The sequence below is a fragment of the Lygodium microphyllum genome, chromosome 1 (assembly GCF_053477565.2).
Source record: "Lygodium microphyllum isolate KBCC chromosome 1, Lygodium_microphyllum_v1.1.10, whole genome shotgun sequence".
NCBI classification, from domain to species: domain Eukaryota; kingdom Viridiplantae; phylum Streptophyta; class Polypodiopsida; order Schizaeales; family Lygodiaceae; genus Lygodium; species Lygodium microphyllum.
The window spans coordinates 185,621,395-185,635,782 of NC_141135.1; the positions used below are offsets into that span (position 1 = coordinate 185,621,395).

At 41.5% G+C, this 14,388-nt stretch overlaps 1 protein-coding gene across 4 annotated transcripts in view; it reads right to left on the minus strand.

Moving 5' to 3' along the window:
- The window catches only part of LOC148042075 (serine/threonine-protein kinase GRIK1-like), a 167,102-nt gene that overhangs the window by 93,064 nt on the left and 59,650 nt on the right, over positions 1–14,388 (minus strand). For all 4 annotated transcript variants that reach the window (XR_015691928.1, XM_087685260.1, XM_087685251.1 and 1 more), the window contains exon 4: positions 8,323–8,397. Coding sequence is in view for 3 of the 4 variants with exons in the window: in XM_087685260.1 (XP_087541386.1) it covers positions 8,323–8,397 (75 nt within the window). In the remaining variant the exon portion in view is untranslated. The remainder of the gene's footprint in view (positions 1–8,322; positions 8,398–14,388) is intronic.

The following is a 14,388-nucleotide window of genomic DNA, read 5'->3' on the forward strand; positions in this document are numbered from 1 at the left end:
ACACCCACAATAACCAACCTTCACTTCCCTATCATGCCATGCTTCAAAAGGAGTGACCGTCGTAAGTGCCTTTGTCGAAGCCCTATTAAGTACTTTACTTTTCAGCATATATTTGATCATCTCCATGATTGTCCGATTCTTTCTTTCAACCACTCCATTCTGTTGAGATGTCACATTATGGTGGCCTACTGTGTAATGCCATGCTCAAGCAAGAATGACTCAAATGCACCAGACATATACTCCCCCCCTTGAATCCGTGCCTAAGATCTGCACCTTCAAACCTATTTTTGCTTCCAATTTTGCAACCAAGTGTTTGAAGTGCATAAATACCTTCGACTTTGGTTTGAGACCATATATCCACATGTAACAAGAATAGTCATCTACAAATGTGACAAAATACAACTGACTATTGAGTGCTCTCATCTGCATAGGACCACACACATCAAAGTGTATGAGCTGCATTTTCCGGACAACACGCACTACACCATTCTTCTTAAAAGCAAAACAATGCATTTTCCCAAGTATACACCCCTCACATGCATGGGGAGGTGGAGTATCAACAGGAAGCAAAGCATCCACCATCTAACAATGCTAAAGTGTCCTTAGAGCACCAAAGCTCATAAGATGATAGAAAGCATGCCAAAACTCTACATTCTACATAGCAAGTGTAAGTGTACTAACTGTTAGAGCATGATGAAGTTTCTTCTCACAAGTATCCAACAAAAAAAACACCTTTGTAAAGTCCTCGATAACCGAAGAGCATAATCAAGCTCTCTATCTTTGATAATGCATTTGTCATCTTCAAAGATGACCTAAAAAGCCTTGTTTACTAAAGGCTGAAACTGAAAGAAGGTTTTTAGTAATCCCAAGCACAAACACACAAACAATACATCCATAAGCTGAAAATCTGAGCCATCTGTTGTAGCAAATTACAACTATACCAATGCAACATAAATCATAGCTAAAGTTGTTCACACAAGAAACTCTCTTCCCCGCAGGGGCTGATTGTATGGATGTAAACAAACACTTCCATAAAGTGATGTGCCTAGATGCCCCACTATTAAAATACCATGTATGTTGCATTTCAACAGCATTAAATGCTAAATCAGCCATAAAGGTGTCATAGCTACAAGTCAAAAATGCATAGTTCTCCTCAACCAAGTCGGTTGTAGCATCACCATCCAAAAACTAAGTGGTTGATACATGGACAGCAAAGCCGGAGCCTTTCTCCTTTGCTAACCTCTTTCGACATCCATTTATGTAATGGCTAGGCTTTTATAGTAGTCGCATTTTCCCTTCTTTTTCCCTTCGTCACAATCCTGGGCAACCTTGCTAGATAGTTGTCCCACATCAGCCTTAAGATGATTTTTCACCTATTGCTTGCCTTCGCCCTTGCTTTTATACCTAAAGAGCATAGACACATCACCTAATCTCATACTACATAGCCACATTCTTCTGAGTCTGTTCCTCCTGCAACAAGAGGCCAATTAACTCCATGAATGTGAGAGGCTAATATACCCTCCTCAAAGACAAAATCAATGAAGTGTTAAAACCAAGATAAGACTCTCAAAGAGAGTTCAAGGTGACGTTGATCACTTCCTCATTGGTCATCATCTCATCAAAATTCAGCATCTGTTCTCTCAAATCTTGAATGTAAGTAAGGTGATTCTCTCATAGCATCGCCCTCGTCCATGTGTGCATTTTCCGATTCTCTTTTCAAGTAAGACATTCTGGCCTCATTTCGTGATGCAAACATACTTGAGAATATCCCAAGCTACCTTCGAGGTCTTAGACCGAATATAGGTATTATTGCCCTATTGAGTAAAACAGCAATCAAAGATAAAGCATGTGCATCTTTAAAGTCCGATTTCATTTCTTCTTCTATAGGAGGAATATGGGCAGCAACAGGGGCAACTTGTTGTCCTCTAACCCCTCTTTGAGGCATCTAGGTGCAAACCCTCCTAGTCTAGCTGAATTGTCAGTCACAAAATCCCACAAACCCTTGGCAACAAGCAGATTGTGCACCATGAAACTCCACAAGGAGTAGTTCGTGCCATCCAATTTGTCCTCCTAAGTGAGGACACCCAAAATATTGCTATTGTCATTGTGACCTTGCTGGGCCATTGTTGCAAAAAAGTACACAAAACTACAACCAAATACTTCCAAAGTGAAGTGCAAAATGTACTCACACGAGTACCAAGATCCCAACATGGGATAGAGTATGCAATTAGAAATATATCCAAAACTATCTCAAAGCAAAATCTACCTGTAAATGCCTTCAAAAGAGTGCCAAAACTGTCTACAACAAGCTGTTATTCCTCAAAATGCATGCCGAGAAAGTCAATCTCAGCAACTTAATGCTGTAAATCCCCAAAATTTTATCAATTTCTATGCCAAATGTGTGTCAAACAGCAACTGAATGCTATACCCAAACAAGTTTACTGCTTGAGGATGTGTGAAACAAAAAGCCCCAAATTTCCTCGAAGAAATTTCAAGAAATCAAAGCAGCCAGAAACGTCAGAAACATTTAGAAATGAAACGTCAAAAACATGTTTCGCAAGTTTCTTTCAAGAGAGTCCATTGAGAATAATACATTATACGCTACATATCCATGATCCATTATTGACTTGTCACTTATGTCAAAGTTAGTCTTTGGACAAGCTATAATATGGTTTAGAACTCAAACATTATGATTCATACATATCCAAAGAAAATTGAAATTAACATGTAAATAGCCTATCTATAATATGGATTGAATCAAGTTGCAACATCATGATTCTCATTTCAAAACAAACTGACAAAATGTCAAAATCGAGAATGAATCGTAATATATCATAAATAACTTATAAATGAGACTAAAATCGTATAATATTCAAATCCCAATACAAGAATAGATACTAGATTGAAAAAGTTCAATAACTAAACAAAATCACAAAAAAATCACTCTCTCATCCAAAATCTTGAGCCCTCATGAGTCATTACACATCATCATCATCATGTTTAATATTGCACAATAGTTTTTGTCAAAAAAACCATGTTTTGGGTCCCAACTCACCAAAAAAATAGATGAAGTGTTTGATTATATAGACCGAGGAGGAGGAGCTGGAGCCAGCTTGGCAGGGGTGCTGATACCAATATTACTATATGCAAATGATACTGTTCTCATTTCAGATTCACCGGAGGCATTGCAGTCCCATCTAGATGCTTTGCATATCTTCTGTAGAGATAAAAACCTCACAGTGAACATTGGGAAGACCAAAACCATGGTTTTCAATACTTCAGTAGCATGGGTGACTAGATCTATGTACCAGTTCACATTTGGGGGAGACATATTGGAGCATGTGAGGGAATATGTCTACGTTTTTCGTTGAGAGGGGCATCAGAAGCACATTTGGCACGTGGATACGCAGCACTAGGGGCACTCGAGAGTCAATGTGCTCACATACAGTTCCAGGAGCCCCATACCAAACTCTGGTTGTTTGACACCCTAGTCACACCTAAATTACTATATGGAGCAGAGGTATGGGGTTGCAACTTGTACCACAGGCATCTTAGCCCACTCATTGATCAGATTGGAGTAGAGAGGGATTATATGATGGTTAGGATAGCATGGAAAGGCCATTGATCATGATGATAGCACACGTGATTAGGAGTAAGCCCTCCACCCCACATCCCATTGTCAGAGCAGAGCTAGGGGCAACACCTATAGTTACAGAGGCACTCTACAGGGTAGTGACCTTTTCGCACAAACTATGGAAACTTCCACGCCATAGATACTCTAGATTGGCACTAACCTCATCTAGACAACTAGCACCAGGAGGCGAGAAGAACTGTTGGTTTTCTCAGATGGCTATTTGGATGAGCCTACATGGTTTGGATATTGACCGTCTTCCACCTTTGGATTATAACATTGACTGCCCTACACTTTCTCTCAGCCGATCAGAGCTGAACCAGGTGATTAGAGCTGATATCTTGAGGATTGAGACAGCACTGACATGGATCCATCCACCACTCCCTCTAGGATCAAGGATGGAGTTCTACAGGAGTCATTTCTTGTGTCTCTCTAATGATGGTTTCACTATTCGGCCAGCATATATGAACACCCATCTAACCCATAGCATACGGGTTGCTACCGGACAGATTCGCACCTTCTCACATAGCCTTCAAATGGAGATAGGCAGGTGGATAAATACCCTAGCAGAGGATAGGACTTACCAACTTTGTCGTGAAGAGCCTGAGACGAAGGAGCACTACATATGCAATTGCACAGTATACTATGACATACGAGGACGGTACCACTGCCTCTTCCATGATGGATTTGGATCTCTTCGTCGCATCATGGAGTATGAGGACCAGAGATGCCTAGGTCTTTTCCTCTTGGAGCTCGAGAGGCACCAAACTGCACTACTGCGAAACAGGAGGCCAGCTCATCCAGAAGGAGACACACAGAGAGCAGTGACAGACTTTTTCTACAGAGCCGACCCTACTAATACTACCAACCTAGAAGAGAGAGAGCCACCCCGCCAGACACCTTACAGGCCACACCGTGGAGTCACATTGGATAGAGCCATTTTCCTTCGTCAAGCACAACGAGCCCGTCTACCACGACCACGTCCGAGGAGGCCACACGACAGTCGGATTAGGGCCATTATCACAAGACACCGAAGATTCACCACCAGGCATATTAGTGAAGCAACTAGGGACTGCATCATAGCTGAGATCATGTGCAGATCTTGCGATCAGATACAGCCCATAGTCTCCACCACACTTTTGTACATGGCTCTATCAAATCTGGCTCTCCTTTCCTTTCCTTTTCTTTTCTATCGATGAAACAACACTACACATGGTTCAACCCTACTATAGTCCCATCGTATAGTTATTTTCAGTATTGTTTCATAGGCCACCCACTTATTTGTAATGTTATCTTTAACTTACTGATGAGATGACATTGGACATGGATGTACTCTGGATTTTGTCTCATAGGCCACATTGGCCTTATGTAGATGTCAATATATCTTTCTTTCTTTCTTTCTCAGAAGCATTTCGTACTTTAAGAAACATTTCATAAGTTTCAAATTCAAAGAAATGTGTTTCTTAACTGCTATGCAAGAAATGGAACAGATTTTATACTTACAACCTTAGGATTGGATGAAATGTTGCCTTGGGATGTGTGTTTACAGCAACCAGTAACTGGACTGCACCTTGGGATCCATGCCGGACCCAAAAATCAGAAAATCCCCAAATTTCTCGCTTATGTTGAAGAAATTGCTCAATGTTGGCAACTTCGGCAGAGATTCGTGAACAGGACTTCAAATCAAGTAAAAGCCCCAAAATTTCATGTATTTATACCTCCTCAAGAAGTATATCTAGGCTGTCCAGGAGGTGCAATGGTGGCGGTGCAGTTGGCAGAGCAAGTGGCGGGCTGTGCTGTAGTGGCAGAGGGTGTCGGCAGCCTGGTTAGTGTTGCGTGCAGCTGGCCAACAAGGCAGGCAGCTAGCGGATAGGGCGAGTAGCTGGCAAACAGGGTGGTGCAACTAGCAAACAAGGCATGCAACTGGTAGACTAGGTGAGACATTGGTAGCACTAGGTGAGGCACTAGTGGACAGGGCAGGCAGCTGGCAAACCAAATGAGGTGCTGGCGGTGCTGGCAAAGACTGGGCAGCGCTGGCAGGGAAGAACGGGAGCAGCTAGGCACTGCGGACGGCATTGTCAAACAGCATTGTTGCTGCAACAACAAGGAGAGCTGGCAGAACTGGGCAGACAGCACGTCGCTGCTGCTGGGGCAGCACAGGGCAGACTGGCAGGGCAGCTCTACAAGGTGATGGCAGCTCCTCTAACATCAGCACCTCCTCCTCCACAAGAGCTGAGTCAAGCTGGTGGCAACACGGACCGTGAGTGGGTGGCACCAGAAGCTGATGGTGATGAGATGGAACCTGCGTGTATGGCTCAGATACCACATGTGAGATTCAACTTGCTATGGAGAGAGAAACAAGAGACAATGAACAGTAGACAGTGAGAGCTCAAGAAAGTGTATTAGCTCAAGATTGTATGACAGGCTGCTCCTTATCATCAGAAGTGTCATCTTGCTGCCGTTGACATATTGCTATTGTTTCTTCCTACCCTAGATACCCTCGATCAATTAGGAACCACTGTATTTTCTGTCCTAACAGCTGATGATGCTGCCTACATCAGATTTCAACAGCAGAGATTGGTAGACTGCTGCACTCAAGATGTATTCACAGAGGATGACACTGTCCAGCACTCTCCCTCAGCCCACTCCCACAAGAGATGATAGATCTTTAACAGCCTCTGCTCCTTGAGCACCCTGCATCTGTATCTCACTCTTCATCGTTCAGTACATTAATTCAATCATCAGTTTTCTTCTTCTTCTTTCGTATTCATATCTTCTTCAAGTTCACCGTGAGTTATTCATGTTCCTACGCTCACCATACTTTCTCTGCAAACCCTTGCATATCTTCACAACCCTTTTGAGTTCTTTGTCATTCACTTTGGCAACTCATCCAATTCTGATGATAATATCCCACCTTGCAGCAAATAGTGAGGTTGTCAGCTTGTCTCTCCCTTCTCAATAACAATTAGTAGGCCAAGGCTTGGTAAATGATACATTTATGTTCCTGAAGGTTTACAGGGACAATAATTTCAAAGCCACGGACATATAGGGTTATTTGCTTTCAATTCAAAGCTTCACATTAGCACCCACATATCAACTCTCATACGCCACACAAAACGAGACTTGCTGGCATTGGGATGGCATAGGAAGGTGGTAACACAAGGCACTGTTATGAGACACTTAGGATATCCCTTGGGCATTCAAGTCCTGGTTAAACAACTGCTTGTTTGGATTTCAGCTCATATTACCGAAAAGGTTGTCTACTGAAAATCGCAATCATGGCCTTTCCATTTTCGCTTCAAGGTGTGCTCAGACAATTATGTTCCCCATGATTTCAAATTACTTGCCGTTGCTGCCTTGGTTGAATACTGCCTTGTGAGAAATCAAGCAACACTCTACTGTGGAAAAAAGGCGCATTCTGGGACTCGTTAGATTTTTCAGGATCATATATACACACCTAAACACATGGGGGTAGTTGCAATTTTCAATGTGGAGATACACATGACAGCCCTACAATGGTCTTCGTTTAGAGCCAAGTGCATTGGGCAGCAGCCTTGAGTTGCCATCACTCAAATCTTTCTGAAAGACATGGATATTTCTCATGGCAACACTCAAATTCAGGCCTCATGGTGGCATGTGTTTAATGTTTATCCGCCCATACAACCAAAATCCCACCTTATAACAGCAGGTCGACACCTGCAACTGAAGATTTGGCAGCAAGGATCAGTGATGCAAGAAAAGGATGGGTATAACAGTGACAGGGGTGAATTAAACTGGGCCTCTGACTGTAAAAGTGCTTCATCCATGCCACCGAGGAGCCTTAAATGTCCTTTCACTGGTATGATTTGAGCTCAACCTGTGCATAAAGGCTCAAAGCATCCATGAAACAGTCATCAACCCATTGTCCAATCTGCTTTTGACATTTTAGCACTCATAATTAAACTTTGGGCCACAAATATTAGTGAAGCGGTTCTATGATGCTATAGCTTTCATAAGCCATCTTGAATACTTGATATGAGCATTGATAGTTCCTTACAAAAGGATATGTCTGCTGTCCCATTTTCAGCTCTTAAGCATGATGGAGATAAAAATTCTGCATTAAACCCACTTGCTTCCTACAGAGAAGAAGCTCATAAAAGAAAGAATGAGAGGCACACAGAATGAAAGATATGCAAACAAGAAAGAATGAGAGGCACACAGAATGAAAGATATGCAAACCTACTTGTATTCCAACAGAGAGCAAAAGATCATGTGAGCAAGAATGAGAGACACATAGGAAACTTTCTCTTCCCTTTTTTTGGGGGGGCAAAGTAAGGCTTGGCTAGTTATATTACTCAGAAGCCAATCAAAGAAGTACAAGGGCTCAACAGCATAGCTGAAGCACACAGAAATACATATCAATCCCATCATCAATTCAAAAACAAAAGCTGAACATATAATTCCTTCAAAGTGCCTATTGCATTTTGCTGCATATTGCTTTCAAGATAGATTATTTGGCATCATACCCTTTCCAAACTAAGATAGCAACGTTAATCCAAATTGTGAAACTCATTTAAGATTCACATCCAGAAACACAATGTCACATATGAACTTTTGACAAGAAACATTTCATGTGCACCATCAATAACTGCTTCACAGGATTCCATTACATAGATCTGTTCTCTCTGCTTTGGTAAAGATTCAGCCATCACCTCTCTTAAGACATCCGTCCAAGCAGTTTCTGATGGAGCCACTTTAATTTTGCGGAGTCTAGCCTTGTGAAAGCTCTGTGAAATGATAGCAACATGAAGAAACATCAACAGTGAAATTTTTCCTGCCACATCGTTTTCCAAAGCTGACTTTTTACTCATCCTTATAAAGTTGTATACATAAAATTCTTAGTCCTTATAAATTCGTATAGATAAATAAGCCTTAAAATGGTCAAGTCCCCCTTACACTCCATGCATCACCTCAGCCAAACACAAATAATACATTCGTAAGTGGTCGATTGCCATTATATATCCAATGTTTCGTGAAAAGTCAACACCATCCTGTGAAGTAACAGCTTGGAGGAGTGTTGACTTCAGCATACATAAGGTTCAAACACAGATAGCTTGAAGGAAAAGTGTTGACTTCAGGGCACACAAGTTTCACACTCATAAGCTCAGAGAAGTGTTGACTTCAGCATACCTATTCAAACACAGGTACGCAACACAGTTGATCTCCATACTCATTGATGGCCCATTATATCAGCCACAAGAAGTTCTCTTACTGACTTATGAGACACAACAATATTGGATCATAGCCCTTCAAATTAGATAGGGCACTGGGCACTTCTAATCTAACTCAATTGGAAGTCCAACACGAGTATAAGATCTAAGAAACTTCTGTTCAAGTTGAAGTGCAAGACTGTGCAACACGAGTTTGCTTGAATACTGCCAAAACACTAGATTTCATTTTTGTAAGGATCTCTCGATTTGCTGTTTCTCCTCTATCCATTGGCAGCAAATCATAATCAGCAAACATATTTCTGTTGCAGCATAAATGTTGAATGTTTGTGAAAACAAAACAATGTGCACCAAGTGTATGTTCTTTTTATGACAAACGGCTGGCCAATGTCTTGCTACACAAGAAACAACAGTCATTTGAAGGATCCTCACCCTTCCTCCCTTTCAAGTGAGCTTCTCCAAGTGAGAAATGTGAAGTAATCAGCCACATCAACCCCTTCAATTCCTCTTGTTTTTGCAACTAGCTTGAACATGTTATGAAAACTATCCATGATTAGACAATATTAACAAGATAACAATACACAGACAAGTTAATCTGATAGAGCTGCATGCCTTATATATAGAATGTGTACAATCAAGCTATAAGGTTAACATGATAGTAAATTTATGTGTTGGTTATATATGTATGTAACCACCTTTAACAACACAAAAGATGTTTCAAAAGTGAAGCTTGACTTTGCTATCAAGATAGACATTATACACAGCTGTAAGAGTGATCGTGCTTGTAACAAGAGAGGCAATGTGCTACAGACTTGCTTCGGATGCCCATAGCCATTCCATAGGAGTAGTTTTCTCATGGCTCAAAAATCCATTTACTGTGTCTACCATATTTGAGTAGGCACATAGGTAAGTCACTGTTCAAGGATCAAGTATCCAATCATGTATCTATCACATTTAAGTAGGCACATCTCACCAACTTTGTCAGCATTTTACACTCTATTGAGCAGGGGGCAGGAAGGGGTGCAAGGGCCTGTGGGAACCAACTTTAAACATGCAGGTGCAGCAATGCATACAAAAGGAGGTGTCCTAAAATTAGTTTCACTTACAGTTTTAAAAAGACGTGAAAAGTCTAAATAATTTCTGTAGTAAAATTGAAGTAACAAATAAACAAACACGTTTTTTACCATGGATATACTGATTGTTAGAAGATCTTATCAGTTTTGAGAAAACATTACACAAGCTAAGTGATAGATATATCCTTCTTTTTAGATGCCAAAGTCAAGAATACAAACAAGAGTGTCCTTGATGGCACCATAGAAATAAAGCAGGGATGCCTGCTTTCACCCACACTGTTAGGATCGTATAAAGATGAGGTGTCCAGCTACATTGACCAGGGAGGTGGACCTGGTGCTAAGCTAGCTGGAGTGCTGATACCAATATTGCTGTATGCTGATGACAACATACCCATTTCAGACATCACCCGAAGGATTGCAAAAAGCCATCTGGATGCAATACATGCCTTCTACAGAGACAGACACCACATAGTGAACCTTGGGAAGACCAAAGCCATGGTCTTCAACACTTCAGCAGCATGGGTGACCATATCAGTTCAGATCTGGAGGAGAGAGGACGTGGATTTTGGCCACCATCCTGCTGGGACTGAGGATGCAGTTTTATCAGAGCCACTTCCTATGCCTCTGTGGATGGATTTATCGTTCAGCCATGGTGTATGAATATACATCTCTCCCACAGCATGTGAGCTGCTACTGGACCAATTCGCACCTCCTCTCATAGGCTTAGGATCGAGACGGGGAGATGGACAGACATCCCTGCAGAGGACAGGATATGCCAGCCGTGTGGCCAAAAGCCCGAGATGTAGGAGCACTATATATGCAGATGTATGGTGTACCATGACATATATGGGGGGTATCGTTGCCTCTTCTTGAGGGCTGTGGACCTCTCCACCGCATCATGGAGTACAAGGACCACATATGTCTAGGGCTCTCCATTTTGCAGCTTCAAAGGTGCCCAATAGCTGTTGGGCACCGAAGGGACTAGCCTTACCAGCGGCCAAAAGTCATTAGTCATGAGTCAAGTGATAAGTCAGTCACTAGTGTCTATTCTGATCCACATGCTTGTTGGCTGCTAATTGGTAACCGCCAAACATATATATGCATATCATGCAATGTATCAACAATATTACCTAATAGCTACTCACTGTTGCATCATTTGGATTGAAGCTTAGTAGCTAAAGAATGATGCAGCAAATTCAGCTGCAACCTATCTTTTTAAAGGCATGATAACCTATCCTGTGGAGTTGGTAATAAGTGACCCAGGTTTACACTTTATCAACAAGGTGATTCACCTTTTAACTACTCTCTTCATGATCATCCACAGTAAATCTTCACCCTATTATACACAAGCCAATGGGTTGGCGGAATCGCTACCAAGAATTTGTGCGAATTTCTTACCAAGTTGGTGAAACATCATTGGATGGATTGGGATGTGAAACTTGAATTGGCTCTTTGGGCCTATCGCACGTCATTCAAGGTGGCTACTAGGATGTTTCCATTTGAATTGGCTTTTTGGTTCAAAGTCATGAAATCTCTTGAGTTTTTGGTTCCAAGTATGCAAGTGGCAATGGAAGGGTATGTCATGAGGACATGTATTTTGAAACCTCACTTAATATGTGGATTATTTTCTAATCACATGGTTCAGTAAATGTACCATGTGTGAGGTGTAACTAGGGTTAGAGTAAATTTACGAGCCCATATAAACGCCCCGAACAACATAGTATGCTTAACAATTATGAAATTCGCTTGTTTTCGAGACTTAATATAAAAGAGAATGAACACTTAAAGCTGAAAATGAAAATTACTCACAAAATTTCAGCCATGAAAATGTAAAAGTAATAGAGACAAGATTGAGGGTTGAAGATGGGTAAATCCCCCCCCCCCCCCCCCCGAAGGAATGTATTTATGCTCAACCCAAGTCCCTTCGGGAAGAGCTCAGTTACAATCAACTTGAGAGTGAGGAGAAGTAATTCTCACTCTCACAAGATCATGCAAAGATGTACAAACACACATGCATTATCTATTATGCACTGATAAGAACTGATTTCTTTACAGTATGAGAGAAGAAAGAGGGGAAATCAGCCTTTCTCCATCGTTAATCAACAGTACATGGATAGGGCTTGCTTCTTGTTGCTAAAATGGAAGAAAGAGCTCGAGAAGGAGGTGCTGTAATGAATTTACAGGCTTGCTATCCTGTAAAACAGCAGTGATAGAAGAGGGAATATGGAGGAATTTGATAATGGAGAAGTGGGGGATGATGATGGGGATGGATGGGGCCAGTTTCCAGCTATCTGTGGGTGCTGTACATGAGTTTACAGCAAAGAAAAATGATGTTGAATGAAGAAAAACGAGCTCTTATTTATAGGAGAGGGAAGAGCTAGTACAAAAGAGGAAAGTGAAGTAGCACAAGATAAGTGTCCAGCCACATGTCATGAGATGTGACAAGTGGTAGGACACTTGAAAACTTGTGTGACAAGTGTCTTGACACTTGTCTCTTCTCTATGGCCTTCCTTTTTTGGCTGAATACTGTCAAGAATAGAAACAACCAAATTTAGTAAGCACAGTCAGCGTACAGAATTTACTATTTTTAGAATAACATCCCTATTTTTTTAGGACTAGCATTTTTAGGCTAATTCGAGGCTCCTAAAATTTAGGGACCCCCCAATATGGGTATCATATGAAAGCTTTTTCCGTGTACATCGCAAAAACGGTATCAGAATCTTCATGTGACTTTCCTATGCAAAGAAATGTGCATTTCAAGCTTTCAGCCCACACATGCACTTTGTACAAGCATTTCATGATCATGCCATCTTGTTGATTGTAATTGTCTGTTCTGGCGGATCTAGCCCACACTTCAAGGCATCAATCCTTTCTGTGTGCCAATCTAACCCTGATATGTGTGAGTTCTGGTCACAGGCGCCCAATCGGGCCATATAGGTAGAAGTGTGATCTATCTTTTCTCTAACCCACCACGTGGGTCCACCATAACCTGTGACCACTCATCAGTGGCCAGCTCCAATGCACTTTTCTTTATATCTAATTAGTGCAAAGGAAACAAATTTAATAAATCATTATATAGACAAATTAATGAAAAAGGATACAAATTCTGTTTCTATAGAGTTGTGACAGCCCAAGACCCAAGGAAATCACGGAATGTCAAAGGCAAAAGTTGCTATAAGTTATGTTGCATAGGTACTTCGTGGTATCTAGTGCCCATTGTTGGCCTAAGCCATTCATTTGGCCATAAGTGTCAGTTTGTGGCACTATAGAAGTGACGTTTAATGGTATCTAGCACCAATCTGATGGTCAAAGAAGACGCAAATACACTCGGGAATGGAAGTTGCCTAGCCAATTTAGTTATTGGCTAGTCACATTATTTTTTTGGGCACCAAAATAATTATTAGATTAATTTTCAGTATTCAAAGACTCAAAATTAATATTTAATTATGGATAATGCTCGAAAAACCATTTGGGAAGATTACCACATATCAAAAATGCAACTGCAAGACTTGAAAAAGTATTTAGAGGTTGGAGAGAGGCCTTTTAGTACATTCAACTTGCAAGAGAGAGGAAGAAGATATTGCTACTCTAATGTGCAGCCATTGGAGGACCTTCTGAGGCAGCCAAGGGCAAGAGAAGACCAACCCACAATAGGTAACAGCATCTACAAGCTGTTGAAATAGGGCAACAGCAGTAAATGACTGACTGAAATGTAAGAAGGATCGAAGCTTGCTTGGAAGAGCTATGGTGGGAGAGCAAGAGCAAGAAAGAGAGCGAGAGACCAAATGGGAACTCCAACAATCACAATGTGTGACTGGGCCTTCCTTTATTCAAACTGTTACTAAAAGAATAAAGAATAAAGTAACGGTGACGGGTGCCCGCTACCTGCAGTGTGCAGTGCGGCTACTGTCAGTGTAGTAATACACCGACGGCTAGGCAAAGGGGCCTTTACCCCCAACAACCTCCCACTTAAAGGCGAATCTGTCCCAGTGAGGAGTGAAAAAGAAAAAGAAAAGACAATACAATGTACACATGTACAACAGGATGAGGAAAAACTTCATCTCATCCAACGCCCATCAATCTCCTGAGGAAGGCAAAACGCTCAGTAGTGAGGCTTTTCGTGAGTAGATCCGCAGGATTTTCGTCAATGGAGATCTTGACAAGGTCAACAGACTTGTTCTCCACAATCCCATATATGAAGTGATACCTCACCTCAATGTATTTTGTCTTCGCATGGAAGACCAGATTCTTAGCTAGTTGAATAGCACTCATAGAATCCGAATGCAGCATAGATATAGATTCAATCCCAAGGTCATGAACCAAATGGCCCAACCATATGGCCTCCTTGCAAGCCTGAATGGCTGCAACATACTCAGCCTCAGTGGTAGAGAGAGCCATACACTTTTCAACCCTGGACATCTAAGAGACAGCACCTCCAACATAGGTGAATGCATAGCTAAAAGTGAACTTCCTACTA